The 12,933-nt window shown below is 61.5% G+C and overlaps 3 protein-coding genes across 3 annotated transcripts in view; 1 reads left to right on the top strand and 2 right to left on the bottom strand.

Annotated features, from left to right (window-relative positions):
• Positions 1-1,937, bottom strand: part of LOC115274693 (small integral membrane protein 24-like) — a 2,956-nt gene extending 1,019 nt beyond the window's left edge. Inside the window, exons 1-3 of the mRNA XM_029918111.1 lie at positions 1,728-1,937; positions 1,224-1,335; positions 919-978 (exon numbers count right to left, since the gene is read on the bottom strand). Coding sequence (XP_029773971.1) covers positions 919-978; positions 1,224-1,335; positions 1,728-1,794 — 239 coding nt within the window. The 5' untranslated portion in view covers positions 1,795-1,937. The remainder of the gene's footprint in view (positions 1-918; positions 979-1,223; positions 1,336-1,727) is intronic.
• A 962-nt stretch (positions 1,938-2,899) lies between these two features.
• Positions 2,900-8,763, bottom strand: LOC115273385 (translation initiation factor IF-2-like). Its single transcript, XM_029916415.1, has 3 exons — positions 8,643-8,763; positions 6,661-7,060; positions 2,900-3,491 (listed from the first exon to the last, which is right to left on the bottom strand). Exons 1-3 carry the CDS (start codon positions 8,761-8,763, stop codon positions 3,194-3,196), a joined length of 819 nt encoding a protein of 272 aa, XP_029772275.1. The 3' UTR covers positions 2,900-3,193.
• On the top strand, positions 6,783-12,931 carry DOHH (deoxyhypusine hydroxylase; the record flags this gene model as incomplete). The annotated part of the gene is made up of 4 exons (XM_029916416.1): positions 6,783-6,948; positions 9,860-10,198; positions 11,465-11,541; positions 12,725-12,931. Coding segments are annotated over exons 2-4 (558 nt in total), but the record flags the coding sequence as incomplete, so codon positions are not given.
• Between the last annotated feature and the right edge of the window lie 2 nt (positions 12,932-12,933).

Genomic DNA, 12,933 nt, shown 5'->3' on the forward strand with positions numbered 1-12,933 from the left:
GATGGATGGGTGGATGGTGGGTGGGTGGAGGATGGATGGGTGGGTGGGTTGGTGGGTGGAGGATGGATGGACAGATGGAGGAATGAACAAGGCAAGGAGAAAACTACCAACTTAGGAGCTCTGGTGGGTTCTACAGCCTCCAGCACATCCTGGGAGCAGGAATCGCGTTTAGCGCCAGGTCTTGGGCAGGCAAACCATCAGGCCTACCCCTCCCCTTCTTGTACACCTTGGGCTCGACGGAGACTCTTCCGTCACACTGCCCTCCTCCTCCCATCCCCTGGCTTTTGCCCAAGTTGAGAGGTTGTACCAGAAGGGTCCCCGCCCCGCCACATCCCTGAGCCTTCCATCAGAATCATGTCTGGAAGCCATCGGGACCCTAGAAGGCATTGAGTCCAAAGAATCACCCACAACAAACCACATGCTTGTGCAGAAACAGCTACACAATCCCACACCACCATCTTACTCGGCATGTATTTGCTAAGTGCCTACTGGGTGCCAGGCCCTGGGCTGAGTGCTGGGCACACAGCCAGGACCGAAGCTAAGTTCTATACATCAACCGGAAGCTACTGTGTAGTGTCGAGAAGACGGCAAATGACTAATTTCAGCTGGTGGTAATTGCAAAGAAAAACGCACAGGTGCAGGACACAGACCATTGGGAGGGCTGGTGGTCAGGGTGGGCTTCCCTGAGGAGGAAACATCTCAGCAGGGACTGAAGGAGAAGCCAGCCAGAAGATACAGTGAAAGGTGTTCCAATCAGTGAGAACAGTAAGTGCAAAGGCCCTGGGGCAGGAATGTGCTTGAAGTGTTCAAGAGCAGAAGGCGGTCATCTGTGCACGCCCGTGCCTCCCACCCCCCGGAGAGGGCTCACACAGACCCCCTGAGCCCACACACAGCCACACACGTTCATACAGGCAGTACCTCATGTCCCGGTACGGGTTCACCTCCATTCTGAACCTGGTCTCCTCCTCATCCCCATCTCTGTAGGAGAGATAGAAATGGGAGGTGAGGGGGTGAAGGGCCGGAAGGAAGGGACCCTCAGCCCCAGTCTCTCATGAGCCGGGGCTTGTGAACTACAGAATGCAAGGCGGGTGGACTGCATGGGGGTCCTGGATGGTCAGGTGGGGGGCAGGGAAATGGGGCGGCAGAAGGAGGCACCAGAGCGAGTCAGAAGGCGGGAGGGGCGCCAGCACTGTGGGGAGGGGAGGGCGGGGGAGGGCTCGCACCTCTCTTTGGAGCACCAGACGCGGTTGGCCAGCATGAGGACGAAGACGATGAACAGGAACACGACCACGGCGGCCAGGCCCACCAGCCACGGCTTCAGGCGATGCTGTGTGGCTGTTGGAAGGGGGGGCAGGTGGGACTCAGAGACGGGGAGGCCAGGGCCCGCGCCCCTGACGGGGTGGGGGAAGGGGTGCTGGCAGGTGCTCAAGCAGATGGGCTCTTGGAAAGGCGCTGGGTTCCAGAGGCCGGCTCAGAGAAGGGGAGGGGGCTAGGGGCTGTGAGAGGCAGGGGTGCCCTCAGGGATGGAGAGGGAGGCCCCAGGGAGTGTAGGGGCCCGGAAGCAGGGGAGGGGGAGAACTCCAAGAGGGGCATGGCCCCACTCCTCATCTCCCTGCCCCCTCCTCTCAGAGGCCTCAGGGCCTCATCATGAAAATGGGGAGATGGGGAGCCTGTGAACCAGCCACCCCAGGACCGCTCCCCACCCCCAGGCCTGGGTGGAGCCCTACCCTCCTGAGCCTCCACGGGTGCCAGGAGCAGGGCGCTGAGCAGGAAAAGGGTCTCCAGGGTCCCCATGGCCACGGAGGAGGCAGCAGCAGTGCACAATCAAGGTCGGCAGGATGAGGCTCAGCCCAAGCAAGGCGGCAGGCGCGCCAGGGGCGGGGCGCAGACCCAGAGGGGGCCCTCCCCTCCCTTCACCCCTCCCCACCAGCAGGTCAGACTCTGGACCTGGAGTAACAATTAGCGCCGGGAGCCTAGCCCATGCCCCACCCCAGGCCCGGCCTCCAGGCTCCTGGGCACCCTGCTGCAGGGCCCCGGGCTCACCAAGTCCTTGACCCAAGTCCCCACCAAATGTCCTGTCTCCATTTTTCAGGGAAAGCTCGAGGGGGCCAGGAGCACAGAGGTCACATGGAAATTTTTGGAGCTGGGATCTGAACCCAGGTCTCCGTCACCACCAGCCTCGTCCTGGCTCCCGGGTCGCTGGGCCCCCGTGGCCAACGCTGGGATGATCACAGGGACAGCAAGTGACGGGCCACGTGCCCACGGGCCACCTCGAAGCCAGCCATGCCCTTACGGCTGGAAGATCGATCGCCCAGGCAGCCCGTGACTCAGGCTCCAGGCTCTCCTGTCCCACAACCTTGTCCCCGGGCTGATTAGATAGAGGAGGACCCCACCCCAGCCGCCACGGGGCAGCCGCGGCCCAGGCACGTGGCAGGAAGCCCAGAGTGGGGGGCCTCGAGCAGGGGCGGGGCTGGGGGAGGCCAGTGTCAGGGCACATGCCTTTATGGGGCGTCTCTGCACACCGGGGCCTCCTCCCTCCCTGAGGTCTGACTATGGACAGCGGGCCGCCCAGGGGCGGTCGGAGCGAGCCCCCCTCCACCACCCTGGGGGTCCACATGAGCCCCCTACCGTGTGCCCTGGCCTGTGCAAAGCCCTGAGCCGGGGGGTGGGGGGGAAACCTCTGGGAATTCTCGGGTTAGCCGGGAAGTCAGGACGCCCAGAGCCCGGCAGACCCAGCGGGCCCAGCAGCAGAGCCCGGGAAGGAGCCCGGACTTGGGGAACCGAGCAGATTCGGAATTCCAACCAGGGCAGGACCCCGCCTTGGGGCTTCTGCTTTCCAAGGCAGGTCACGGACCTGGCCTCTTTCCGCAAGTAAGTCCTCTCTGCGGTGAGCAAGTCATTTCTGGGCTTCCTGCCTCCATTTTCCCATCTGTTAAATGGGGGCAGTAAGTCCTGCCCATGAGAATCAAATGAGACAATACACGGAAAAGGACCCTGGACACAGGAGCAGGCGGGTACTGAGCACTAGGTCAGGGTTGGCCACCATGATTACAACTTTCAAAAAGTCTTCTTGGTGAAGGCCAGGCTGGATTAGGCTCTGGGGAAGAGGGGGAAACAGGGGGAAAGTGCCAGCGACCAAACGCTGGACTCCGGCAGCCAAGAGAGAGAATGTTTTGTGCCAGGACAGGACAGATCAGCGGAACAAGGGACTCTGTGCACACGAGTCCCGTCTGCACAACTGCCAAAGGGGTTCGAAGCCGGGTCCCAGGCCAGAGGGCAGGGCCCGGCTCAGTTCAGCCTCCAGAAGGAGCTCCGAGTGGGCGGGTCCTTGAAGGTGATGGCCGGCCGGCCCGGGTCTGCGGCGGGGTCCTCGTCGCCCTGCCAGGCCAGGGCCAGCTGCACGTCCAGCCCCTCCAGGTCCTCGCCCTCCAGGCTCGTGCGCAGCTCCTGGGGGGCGTCCCGCTGGTCCGGCTTCGGGCCAAAGGCCCAGTCTGCGGCAGGACGCACGGGTAAGGGGCCTCCCGGGCCCGTGCACGCCGGGCCCCTGCACGCCGCGCCCCGTCCCTGGGACGAGAGACCCTCGGACCCGCCCCCCACCAGTGGCCCATCACTGCCCCAAGCCAGCCCCAGGGTGGGCAGCGGCTCACCAGCCAGGTCGTGGGCGAGGTCCTTGATGAGGTGGCCCACGATGGCGTAGGCCACGGCCGCCACCAGGAGCGCCGCCAGCAGCAGGTACAGCACGTGCGTGGGCAGGCGGATGGCGTCCCGGGGCGGCGGGCGGTACTCCTGGTACAGCGGCGGGCCCGGGCTCCAGCCCTCCATGCCCTCCTCCTCTGCCAGCCCCGGCATGGCGGCCGCCCGCGCAGGAGAGGCCCGGAGGTGACCCGCGTGGCGGAAGTATTAAGGGGCTTTGGCTAAGAGGATTGGGGCGCCTCCAGGGCCACCATCTGCCTGGACTAATCACAGCGCCCGGGCGCCCCTCCCTCGTCCGGCTCCAGCCAACCTGGCTGCAGGTCCATCCCCACCTCAGGGCCTTTGCTCCAGCTTTCCCGCTTCTGGGGAAAGGCCCTGCCCTCATGGAGCTGACATTCAAGACAAGGGGACAGACTCAGAAAAACAGAACCTTAGAGTAAGTGGCGGGTTGGGTTAGAAAGTGAAGAGTGGTATCGGGGTGGGGGTCTGGGAGGCCACATAGAGATGCGTGTGAGCAGAAACCCAGAGGAGGAAGGGAATCAGGTATGGGAGTCCCAGAGGGAAGAGCAGTCCAGGCAGAGGGCACAGCACGTGCAAAGGCCCTGGGGCAGGATCCTCCTGGGATATTGGAGAAGAGCGAGGAGGCCCGTTTGAGTGGAGCAGAGTGAGTGAGGGGGAGAGGGAGGAGGGGAGGGCAAGGGGGGACCTGGACTGACCATGCAGGGCCTTGGGGGCCTGTGGGGGGGATTTGGGCTTTTACCCTGAGGGACGTGGGAGTCCTGGAGGGCTGTGGGCAGAGGAGGGCGGGACCTGATTCAGGTGCTCACAGGCGCCCTCTCATGGCTGTGACGGGGAGGACAGACCGTGAGGGGGGACGACAGGCTGGCAGGGACTGCTGGGGTCCAGGTGAGTGACAGCGGGGGGCTGCGCACCCCGGGAGGCAGAGGAGAGGCTGCACCTCAGCGTTTTTTTATTCCAGCTTTTTTTTCTTGCCATCACAAATAAGGTTGCGACAGCGCTTCTTTTCCACCTTTGAAAGTGAAAACACTTCCCGTGTTTTAACTTCGAAATGTTTAGTATTTTTTAAAGTTTATTGATTTTGAGAGCGAGCGAGCGAGCGAGCAGGCATGTGTGGAGTAGGGGCAGAGAGAGAGGAAGCGAGAATCCCACGCAACTCCACACCATCGGCACAGCCCCGGAGGCAGGGCTCAAACTCTCCAACCGAACCGTGAGATCGTGACCTGAGCCAAAGGCCGGTGCTTAACCCACTGAGCCCCTCAGGCGCCCCTGACTTTGAAATCTTTAAACGCTGGGAGCAGTAGCCGGCCTTTTCCCTGCCACTTATTGTTGCAGTGATTTATTATGAAAACTTTCAAATGTATAGAAAAGTTTAGGTTGGGGGCGCCTGGGGGGCTCAACGGGTAAAGCGTCTGACTTCGGCTCAGGTCATGATCTCACAGTTCGGGAGTTCCAGCCCCGCGTCGGGCTCTGTGCTGACAGCTCGGAGCCTGGAGCTGCTTCCGATTCTGTCTCCCTCTCTGTCTCTCTCCCACTTGTGCTCTGTGTGAGTAATATGAATAAACATTGTTTTCAAGGCGCAGATGCGGAAAAGTTGGAACCCTTGGGCAAGGCTGGCAAGAAGGTGCACTGGTGCAGCCACTGTGGAAAACGGCTCAGCAGTTCCTCATACATTAAACATAGAATTACCATAGGATCCAGAAATTCCGCTCAGAGCTATATGCCCAAAAGAGTTGAAAATAGGGAATCAAGTAGGTTCTTGTACACTGATGTTTACCGCAGCCTTAGTCACAATAGCCAAAAGGTGGAAAGAGTCCAACTGTCCACCAACAGAGGAAGGGGCTGAACAAATTCTCCTATGAGCACAGGAGTACGATGTCTGTTTGAGGATATATCTTAGATATACATCTAAGAGCAGAATTGCTGGGCCCTATGGTATGTTTAGCTTTTTGAGGAACACGATACTGTTTGGACCTGCTTCAGACCTCGGATGGATAGGATGGGAAGGCAGGGATGGCTCCCAGTCACTGGTGAAAACCTTGTACTTAATCCTCGGTGGCCCTCTTTCTCCTAAACTCCGTGTCCAATCCGTCCTCAAATCCTGTTTGCTCTACTTTCAAAATTAATCCAGGGGTGCCTGGCTGGCTCAGGGAGTGGAGCGTGCCACTCTTGAGCTCGCGGTTGTGGGTTCGAGCCCCACGTTGGGTGTAGAAATTACTTTAAATCTCTAAAAAATAATAATGGTAATAAACAAAATTAATCCAGAATTTGAGTACTTCTGGTCTCTTTGCGTCCACCTTCCTATTATCTATTTTCTTCTGCCTACCCGTCCAAAAAAAGCCTGTTCAGAATGTCCCTGATCGGAACATTCCGTGGCGTCTCGTTTATCAAAGCCAAGTCCTTCTTCTGTCTGGGTGGCTCTACCCGCAAATATCCCCGTGGCTTCTTCCCGCACCTGCCAGGCCTTTACTCAGAAGTCTTCACCACAGACTGTGGCCACTCCCCCTCAGACTCCACGCCCCATACAGACACCTTGCTTGAATACCTTATTTTCCTCTTAACATGCGTTATCACCTAACATGTATTTTATTTATTGTCTGTCTCCCTCAGACAACCAGTCTGTGAGACTTACGAGGGTATGGACGGCAGGCTGTCTTGTCCTCAGCCTCAATTAACTATTTGTTAAGTGAACGACGAATGAATGACTTGATCGTGTGGGGGGGAAAGGACAAGAACCCTTCCTTACTAAGCTCGCCTCCAGCCCACTGAAGCCACTGGCCACGCCCCCATGGCTTGACCACGCCCCGGAGACGCCGCGCATGCTCCGTTGCCAGCCGGCCCCGGGCGGAGGACTGAATCGGCACAAACCATTTCCACTTGTGGAACCGGGTGGGGAGGCCGGGGAGAATCTCTTCCGGAGAAAGAAGGCAGGTGTGCCATTTCCTTTACCTGAGGGATGTTCTTGGACCCCATATGGTGTGTAAGTGTGAGCTGTGGCACCGGTGCCGACTGATGCTTCCAGACCTCTCTGCCGCCGCGGGGACTTTGACGGGAACTCCCCCTAGGGCGGCGTTGGTGCCGTCCGGGCCGGTCACGTGGGCGAGAAGATGGCGGCGCCCGGAGCGCGCGGCGAGCGTCGCGGTTGGTGAAACGCCGGTGGCGGCGGAGGAAGCGGGCGGGCTCGGCCTACCTGGGCTTCCGGCGGGTCGCTCGGGCTTTCTGGCCGCAGAGAGCGCGGTACGTGGCCGGGGCCTGGCGGGCGGGCACGGGGAGGACGCCGCGGGAGGTGGTCCCGCGTCTGAGATTCGTGGCTTGGGGTGGGAGTGGGGTGGGGTCGAGGGGCCCCGTCCTGGGGGGGGGGGGTGTAGAGTCCGGACGAGCTCTTTCCCTGGGCTCTGGGGACTCTGTCGCTGGAGATTCCCTTCGTTGGAGGGGAGCCGGGGAGCCAGAGCGTGCTCGGGTTCCCATATCGGGCGACCCCTTTCTCGAGTTTCTGGGAGAACCGGCGACGTGAGGGATCCAGTACTAGGGGACCCGCGTGGACAGGTCTCGAGGCGTCCGGTTCCTCGGGTTCTCTTCCAAGGGGAGGGAACCTGCGCGCGCCCCGAGGGAATCCCGTGTCGGGAAGACCCCTTGCTGGGAGAGAGTAGGTTACCAGGCATCTTTTTGTTGGGAATTCTTGGTTTGGATGGGTGGCGGGATCCCGGTCTCCTCTCTCTCCATCCCTTACTAATTCATCGTGCCTGCCTCTAAGAGGCTCCACAAGGGCGAGCGGACTCGCAGATTCCGCGTTGGTTGGGGAACCCGGCGCCCACACCCTTGCCCCCGCTTCCCACTGAGAAGTGGGCCTGAAGTGTGAGCGGCTGGCTTGCAGGCGGCCAGGTGGGCCCTCCTGGGCCCAGAGGTGGGCTTTGGGCTCCCCGCAAAACAGCAGCTCTGGTTTGTCCAGGGGCCCAGTGCACCCCTTCCTTCGCTCCATGTGCCTCTTCTACCCATTTTACGAATGACACAGGTTCACACTGCGTGCGGATGTTCAGTTCATTCAACAAATAATGATGGGGCGGCTCCTGCCAGGGCGACAGATCCGCGCTAGGACAGAGTAGACACGAGACAGTGTATATACCCGTGTGTGTGTGTGTGTGTGTGTGTGTGTGAGAGAGAGAGAGAGAGAGAGAGAGAGAGAGAGAGAGAGAGAGAGAGATCCAGGTTTATCTTTATTGACGGACCAAGTCCTGCCCTGGTGGCGCTGACTTCCTGCTAAGAAACAGGAGTGGAATGTCCTGGACTCCGGTGCTGCGGGGACCGCGGAAGCACCACGAACGGAAGTGCAGGGTGGTGCGGGGTTTGCGGTATTGAACCTGTGGGCGCTCAGAATTCCTTCCTGTACATTTAACGTCTGAACAGAGACGGGAGGGAAACTCGGCTCGGAGCTGTTAGTTTGGAAGAAGCCAAATCCAGAGACTTTTGCCCAGTTTGGGTCTTGCCCTATTTTCCTCCCACACTCCTCTCCCGTAGCTGGAGCTGCCTCCGTGGCCAGATTTCTCCTGTCTCCAGGCATCTAAGGATTCTGGGGACGCGTAGGTGATGAAGGGCCCTCCCAGGGCCTTGCCGGCTCACTGGCTCCTGGTCTCCGTGGTCCCTGGTGGTCCTCATTTCAAGGTCACCTCTTTTGATGGTTGTCCATGCGCGGGCCACCACACAGCCCGCCGACGCTGCAGGGGACCAGAGGCCACCGCACGCCACAGCACGCGTTACCATGCGTCGGGCAGGTCTAGGTTGGTCTGGACGCCGGAGGAGGAGCCCCTCCTCCCAGCCGGGTCCTTTCATTGCAGTCCATCCATTCAGCCCAACAATTGTGGCTTTGAACTTGACTCTGGAGCCCAGCTACCTGGGTGTAGAACGCCTTACACGGTTCCCGAGTGAGTTATTACCGTCTCTGTGCCTCTGCTTTCTCGTCCATAAAAGGGTGACAATCCTAGTGCCCGTCCCGAAGTTCTGTGGGGAATCACAGGAGCTTGTGAACGTAGAGGGCTTAGAAGAGGTGCCCGCCATGTCGCAGACGCTCCGTGCGTGTCACCTGCTGTCACTGGCAGGGCTGCTGCTTTCATCGAGGGCCTGCTGTGTGCTGCGGGTGTAGTGGTGACCAGGACGGACTCGGTCCCTGCGTCAGGGTTCTGGTGAGGGAGAAGCCTGGCCACGAGCAGCTAACCTGGGAAGCATCCTGCACAATGTCTAGTGGTGGTTAAGTGCTTTGCAGAAAAGTAAAACAAGGGGAAAGGGTAACAGTGAAGACTGCAATCAGGGAAGGCTTCCCTGAGGAAGCCCTTTGAGACCCAGGGGAGTGAGAGACTGGGCAGGGGAGGCGTCTGGGGAAGGGCGTTCCTGAGGAAGAGAACAGGTCTGTGCAAAGGTCCTGGGGCAGGACTGGGCCTGGCCCGAGTGGCTGGAGCAGAGGGAGCGAGGTGGGGAGAGGGAGGAGGCTGCCAGGGGTGAGGCAGGTCATGCAGGCCCTTGGGGACCATGAGGGAGTTTGGCAGAATAAGGTGCTGCAGGAGAGTTATGCAGGGCAGTGACATGGTGCAGTTTACACGCACTGGTCACGTAACGGATTTCCAGCTGGACTGCGGCTGGGGGGTTGTTCTCAGCCTCCTGCTCTCATGTGACAGTCGGCCACGCGAGCCCCAGTTCTCGGCTCTTGGAGCCTTTTCACGCTGCGGCCGCTGGCTTTCCCTAGAGCAGGCCAGGAGGACGCCGCAGCGCCTCTTGTGACCGCCCTCAGGAGTCACCGTCACTTCTGCTGTGTCCGTGGTTCAGGCTGGTCAGCCCCGCTCTGTGTGGGAGGGAGGGGCCGCACGGCGTGAGGCTCATCGGGCGCATCGGTGACCCGCCACCACAGTCCCTCTGGTGCCCGCGTGGAGCTCAGACCAGCCCCAGTCCTCACTGCTACAGAGGCAAGAGGCCCAGAGAGGGAACGTAACTTATGGAAGGCCGCCCAGCGAGTGGACAGGGCCAGACCCTGGCTTTCAGCCCGATGCCCAGGCTGGTCAGCCCGTAGGACCCCACCCCCCCAGGTGCACACTCTCAAACGAACAAGCCACAGGCAGGCGGAAAACGCCTCTCACCTGGGCTCCTGGTTTTCTGCCCGTAGGTCCTTGTGCCCCTGAGCCCCCAGCTCCGGCCCAGGCGAGGCTGTGAGGACCAGCCGGCGGCACCATGGTCACGGAGCAGGAGGTGGAGGCGGTGGGGCGCGCGCTGGCGGACCCCCGGCAGCCCCTGCACGCCCGCTTCCGGGCCCTCTTCACCCTCCGCGGGCTCGGCGGCCCGGGAGCCATCACCTGGATCAGCAAGGCCTTCGGCGACGACTCTGCCCTGCTCAAGCACGAGCTGGCCTACTGCCTGGGCCAGATGCAGGACCCCCGGGCCATCCCCGTGCTCCTGGACGTGCTGCGGGACGCCCGCCAGGAGCCCATGGTGCGCCACGAGGCAGGTGGGTGGCCCTCCTGCCGTGGTGTCCCCCGCCCGCGTGACCTCGCAGCACTGGGCACGCCGCGTCTGTGAAGGGCGGGGACAGCCTCTGTCCTGGGACGCAGCTCCGCCGCTGTGCATAAACGCCACCCGGCAGGCGGAGGGGCGTGGCCATGAGCGGGGGCGGGCGGGGACTTGATGGAAGCAGAGATTTGCGTTTCCCATGACTTTAACATCTGGGGGAATAGCGTCCCTTTGATTTTAAGTTTATTTTGAGAGAGAGAGTGTGTGTGTGTGGGCAGGAGCAGGGGAGGCAGAGAGAGAGGGAGACTGAGAATCCCAAGCAGGCGCCGCATGGTCAGCACAGAGTCTGCCTTGGGCTGGAACCCACAAACAGATTATGACCTGAGCCAGAATCGAGTTGCAGGCTTAACCGGCACAACCCCCCAAGGCGTCCCTCATCCCTTTGATTTAAAAGAGATTTTGGGGGTGTAAGTGCGCGGAGGAGAAGAGGCGGGGGGGGGGGAGCCTAGGATGCGGGAGCCAGAGGTGCTGCCCTTTCTGATCAATCAGTGGACGGAGAGCTGAGTGAAGGCAGCAGGCAGGTACATGGAGAAAAGTGCTTCAGGCACAGGATGCAGCCCGTGCAAAGGCCCTGGGGCAGTACCCTGCCTGTTGCTTGGAGGAGTGGCAGGGAGGCCCCTGTGGCTGGAACTGAGTGAGGGAGGAGTGGGGAGGAGGGCAGGGAGGGACGGGGCAGGGCATGCAGGGCTGTGGGCCTTGGAGGGCTGCGGGCAGAGGAGGGTGGGACCTGACTGGATTCAGGTCCATTGGCAAAGTGGAGAAGGAATTGAGTGGGAGCGAGCGTCTGCTGGCCTCCAGTCTCTTCCCACTGTGTAGACCCACGGAGCGGGGCAGCCTCCTGCCCTGCCTGGGTCCACCCACCTTCCTCCCTCACTTCGCCCAGTTGATCCCCCTCCTCCAGGCTGGTCCGGGTGTCATTGGAGCTCCGTGTTACCCAGTGTCCCCGAGCTGTAATGTCATGCGTGCGTCTCCCCCTCTGGACCATGAGCTGAGGGGTGGGAGGGTCACAGCCCAGCTCCAGCCAAGTGCAAATTCAGGAGGAGGGACGCAGATCAGGGCGGCTTGGGGGTGCATGGGGCCAGGGCGGGTCGAGCTGCTGGGGGTGGGCACAGGGGGTGGTGCTGCTGGTCAGCGCCCCTCCCCCCCCTCTAGCCGGGGCCTTTCCTACTTTCTGAACAGCGAACTGTCCTCTGGTTCCTCTCAGGGGAGGCCCTGGGGGCCATCGGGAACCCGGAAGTCCTGGAGGTCCTGAAGCAGTTCTCCGCTGACCCCGTCATCGAGGTAACGCCCCCAACCCCTACCGCCCCGCCTAGAGCAGCCTCATCGGGTCTGGTCACTAGGGCCACCGCTCGGCCAGGACAGGATCAGAGGGTGACCGCAGGGTGGCAGCAGGCTGACTCCCAGCCCTTGGGCCCACCCGCTTCCGTCCGCCCCAGGGGTTCTTGCCCCCCCCCCCCCCAACGACTTTACTGAGACAGGACGGCACAGTAAACCTCACCCTCTGACACAGGGCACTTCTGCGGTTTCTGGACCATCCACAGAGGTGTGCCACCATCATCTCCCATTCTAGAACATTCCTTCACCCCAAAAGGAGCCCCACCCCATCAGTAGTCACTCCTCTGCCCTGCAGCCCTTGGCAGTCTTTAATTTACTTCCTGTGTCTGTGGACGGGCCTGTTCTGGAAGGTTCACGCACGTGGACTCACACCCCACATGGCCTCCTGTGTCCGGTTCCCTCCTGGAGCCTCGTGTGTTCGAGGCTCATCCGCGGGGCAGCGCGTGCGGGCACCTCGCTCCTGCTCGCGGCGGAGGGTCGTGCGCATGCGCGGTGGACACGTTTTGTTCCTCTGCTGGTGTGCATTTGGGCCATTTTCACTCTCTGGCTGCATGAGTCGTGTTGCCGCGAACCCGTGCGTGCAGGTTTCCGTGTGGTCGTGTGTGTTTCACATGGTGCTCCTGTCATCTGCTTCCCATACGTCACCCTCCTCTTGATACCTGGGGGTGAGAGTCACAGAGTTCGGGCCCGGAGCTCTCGCGTTTCCAATGGCCTTTAGGACAGAATCCCAAGCTCAGGCAGCTCACGGGCCCTGACGAGACCGGCCTGGGCCCCTGGCGTCCCACCTCTGCCCGCTCAGGCTGCTTGCGCTTCCATGCTGTGTCCCACAGGGTCCTGCCTCAGGGCCTTTGCACTGTCCATTTCCACCCACCTCACTCGTTCACTTGGTTTGGTCTCTGCTCCGCTCTGATGTCCCCTCGGTACCGAGTCCCTCCTGGCTCTCTGACCTCCTCACTCCCTAATCACATAAGCCCCTGCTAGTCTGTTTCCAATCTAGAATGATCAGTTCACTACTGCGTCTGTTGCCTCCGGCCTCTGTTAAATATGGAGTCCCCGAGGTTGGGGAAGGGGGGCCATCGCCTCCGCGGTCGAGTCCCCAGCGGCCACCCGTGCACCCCTGTCCCCGCAGGTGGCTGAGACGTGCCAGCTGGCCGTCCGGCGGCTGGAGTGGCTGCAGCAGCACGGCGGGGAGCCCGCGGGGGCAGGGCCCTACCAGTCGGTGGACCCGGCCCCTGCGGCCGAGGAGCGCGACGTGGGGCAGCTGCGCGCCGCGCTGCTGGACGAGGCCCGGCCGCTGTTCGACCGCTACCGCGCCATGTTCGCCCTGCGCAACGCGGG

The sequence above is a fragment of the Suricata suricatta genome, chromosome 12, assembly GCF_006229205.1.
Source record: "Suricata suricatta isolate VVHF042 chromosome 12, meerkat_22Aug2017_6uvM2_HiC, whole genome shotgun sequence".
In the NCBI taxonomy this organism is placed as follows: Eukaryota; Metazoa; Chordata; class Mammalia; order Carnivora; family Herpestidae; genus Suricata; species Suricata suricatta.